The sequence below is a fragment of the Geosmithia morbida genome, assembly GCF_012550715.1.
Source record: "Geosmithia morbida isolate 1262 chromosome Unknown scaffold_20, whole genome shotgun sequence".
NCBI classification, from domain to species: domain Eukaryota; kingdom Fungi; phylum Ascomycota; class Sordariomycetes; order Hypocreales; family Bionectriaceae; genus Geosmithia; species Geosmithia morbida.
In genome coordinates, this window is record NW_023336207.1 from 58,111 (window position 1) to 61,574 (window position 3,464).

Consider the following 3,464-nt stretch of genomic DNA (forward strand, 5'->3'; position numbering starts at 1 on the left):
CCCCCTCTCTTCTTCTTCAGCTGAAAGTGAAAGGTTATACACGCCCGCACCACACGCACACACGTCTCTCCGGGATCGTCCCCACACCCTCCTCTCTCGGTACGTGTCTCAATTACACGAACCCCAATCGGGCTGACATCCGGTAGCGCAGTAGGCATCGGTGTTGCCGCTGTATGCGATGTCAGCTCTCAAACCATTGACGATGTATCATGACACGGGCAGACGATAAAACAAGGAAGAAGGGTGGGGAGAGAGTAGGGAAGGTGAAGGAAAGCATACCAATGTCCATAAGTTGAGCAGCAATCTCCGAAAGATGAGCCTAGGCAAGTCTGATGCGTAGAAGCGCCGCAGAAGCCATTCTCCGACACGATGGTCTCGCCATTCCATGCATTGCAAGAACCGTAGTCGGACTGACATCCGCCGTCGCAATAAGCTGATGTTGAGCCGCTGTTTTTTGTTTGTTTTTTGTTTGTTTTGTTTGCTCGTCATCAGTCTACCTGTTCCGCCACCCAGGGGTGTAGAGAAAAATAAGAGGAAAAATAGATCAAGAAGCAATGACGTACCAATTCCCATATGGTGAGCAGCAATCACCATAGGTCGAACCGAGACATGTGTAGTTTGATGATGACGAGGTGGCTCCGCATGAACCGTCCGGGGAGACTGTCTGGTCCTCCTGGTCACCGCCACCACCGCCGGAGATGCAAGATGGGTCTGAGAGAGAAGGTGTCGAGGGTCAGCCGAAAGTTGTCCGCTTATTCTTTCCTTCTTTTCCCTTCTTCTTCTTGGCTGCGCGGCAGTGAGGCATGGCATGCACATGTTTTTGTCACTCCCGAGGTATCACGACTCTCTTCTTCTTCTTCTTCTTCTTCTTCTTCCCATCAAGCAGAGATGCCTGGCGTTGAATATTATACCGAAAGTTATGAATTTTGGGTTTGGTTTTTTCTTTTTTTACCATACCGTGTGTACGGAAGAGAAGACCCGATTATACACTTGACGCAAGAGTCCACCAAGAAGAATAGTACTTGTTACATGTTTCCAAAAAAAAAAAGAAGGAGGAAAAAAGAGAAGAAGGAGAAGAAGAAGGAGAAGAAGAAGAAGAAGTGCTCATCATGTGAGAGAAGGGGGAAAGGGGAGGGGTGGGGAAAGAGAGGTGTGCTTCCCTGTTCCGCCTCTTCTTCTCGGTCCTCATCTCTGCCTTACACGTTGCACTTACCGGTCGGGGCGTCAAAGTACCAATTGGCCGGGGGGTCACCCAGGCACTCCCCGACGGGGACGACCTTGAAGCCGGCGGCGCTGACCTTCTTGAGCATGTACTCGGCCAAGACGTGCACGGTCTGGTTGTGGGTGTCGTGGCTGAGGACGAGGTGGGGGTCGACGCCGTCCCAGCCGGCGTCGAAGAGGACCTCGCTGTTCTGGATCAGTGCCGGGCTGTCGTTGAGGTAGTCCTTGGGGTCGATGTCCCAGTTGATGACGTGGTAGCCCAGGTCGGCGATGGCGTCGAGGCAGCCCGAGTCGCGCGTGCAGCTCCCCATGGGGGGGCGCATGTACTTGGGGACCAGGCCGCCGAGGACGTTGCGGAGGGCCATCTCGTTGTAGACCATCTCCTGGGTCCGACGCTCGGCCGAGACGGCCGAGAGGTCGAGGTGCGTCCAGGTGTGGGAGCCGATCTGGTGGCCGGTCGAGTGCATGCGCTGGATCAGGCCGGCCCACGGCTCGGCCGGGTTGTCGATCCGCTGCTTTCCCAGGTTGTTCCCGGTGATGAAGAAGGTGACCCTGGTGTCGTACCGGTCCAGGAGGTCGAGCATGTCGCTCGTGTAGATGTACGGCCCGTCGTCGAAGGTGAGGGCCACCGTGTTGGGGACCGTGCAGGTCGTTATGATTGTTCCTTTGCGCGCGTGTCAGCTGTACATGCACGTGGATGCGCGAATCCTGTCAATGAGAGGAGAGATGGAGAGGTAGAGAGAGCGCGTGTGTGCGTGTGTGATGCGTGTGCAATACCGTATGGGACGTCTCCATCCTGGTTACGAGCGATGTCTGCTGTGCTGGTACCGCAGGGTTTGGCGCTTTTCCCACGGTCGAATGTTAGCTTCTCGACATGACGGGACTTGAGAGCAGAAGATGGATGGAGAGAAGGAGGAAAGAGGAGACAGAAGAAGAAGAAAAGATCTCGACTCACTCCGAATCGCATCTGCCATCGCTATAGTCTATCTGACAACCGGGACTGCCGCAGTAGTCGGTCGTGGTACCGCAGTAGCCGGACTCGGAGCAACACTGACCGGCCGGACAGGAGCCGATGCCCTGACCGCAGGTGACCCTCTTGAAGAGCTGGTGGGTGGCAGGTGATGGGGATGCCGAGATGGCGAGGGGAAGAAGCACCGATGCGGCGGCGGACAAGATGTTACAGCCAAGCATATCGTCTCCAGCTTCTCCGTCTGAGCGACTGGACAGGATGCAAGTATACAGATGATGATGGGTAGTCTGACGTCAGAGCAGGAATGGAAAGAAAAGGAGAGGAAGAAGGAGAAGAAGAAGGAGAAGAAGGAAGATGCTGTACAGTACTATCTCCGACAAATGTATATGATACTATATACAAATGTATATATAATATGTGCATCTAAATTACTGATATATAAGAGAAGAGAAGAAGGAAACGAAGAGGAAAGGACAGGGAAGGACAGGAAGAGAAAGGAAAAAGTTGAAATAGTCGAGGCGAAAAAAAAAAAATTAAAAAAAATTAGAGAAAAAGCAAAGTGCCATTATGCAAGGTACGAACAAGACGGACAGACATCATATCATGTAAAGCCATCGTCTTTTTTTCTTTTTCTATCCTTTATTTCCTTTTTCGTTCTATTCTTTTCTTTCTCTCCCTTGGAATGGATGGATAGATGGTTGGCAATCCTCGTTTCTTTTCTCTAGTGTTGATTCTGATATCATATCCATCTGTCCCTTCACCCCCTTCATCTGAGAGAGAGAGAGAGAGAGAGAGAGAGAGAGTGAGAGACGAGAGAGAGACGAGAGAGGGGGAGGGGGGGGGAGAAAAAAAAGAAGAAGAAAAGCGCCTCTCTACTGATTCTTTTGCATGGCTTTCCACATTCCCGAGGCTTCAGCTACAATCTCATCTTTCCATCCTTCTCATACGAGGGAGGGGGGTGAGGTGAAGAGAGTACGAAATCATCGAACGGATGACCATCATCTCATCCCCTTCCCCGCCGCCACCTTCTGGTGTGTGCCACGTAGTGATGATGGCCGACTCGTAGTCGGTTAACCGTCGTGACCATGCAAGGTCTTCCCTCCGACGGCACGGAATGCCGATGGAGAGGGAGGGAGGGAGAGGTTTCTTTCAAAATCACATCTATACCTTGCCAACCGGCCTTGTCACCAAGTGTGAGTAGAAAAAAAAAAGGAAAGAAAAGGGGATGGGTGAGGAGGGTGTGTATGGATGATACCTTCCCCCCTCCCCCCCC

The 3,464-nt window shown here is 52.3% G+C and overlaps 1 protein-coding gene across 1 annotated transcript; it reads right to left on the reverse strand.

Annotated features, from left to right (window-relative positions):
- Positions 1–108: 108 nt before the first annotated feature.
- Positions 109–2,188, reverse strand: GMORB2_4392 (chitin deacetylase; the record flags this gene model as incomplete). The annotated part of the gene is made up of 4 exons (XM_035466367.1): positions 109–169; positions 280–447; positions 1,261–1,885; positions 1,999–2,188. The coding sequence occupies 4 exons, from the start codon at positions 2,186–2,188 to the stop codon at positions 109–111; spliced, it is 1,044 nt and encodes a 347-aa protein (XP_035318378.1).
- Positions 2,189–3,464: the final 1,276 nt, after the last annotated feature.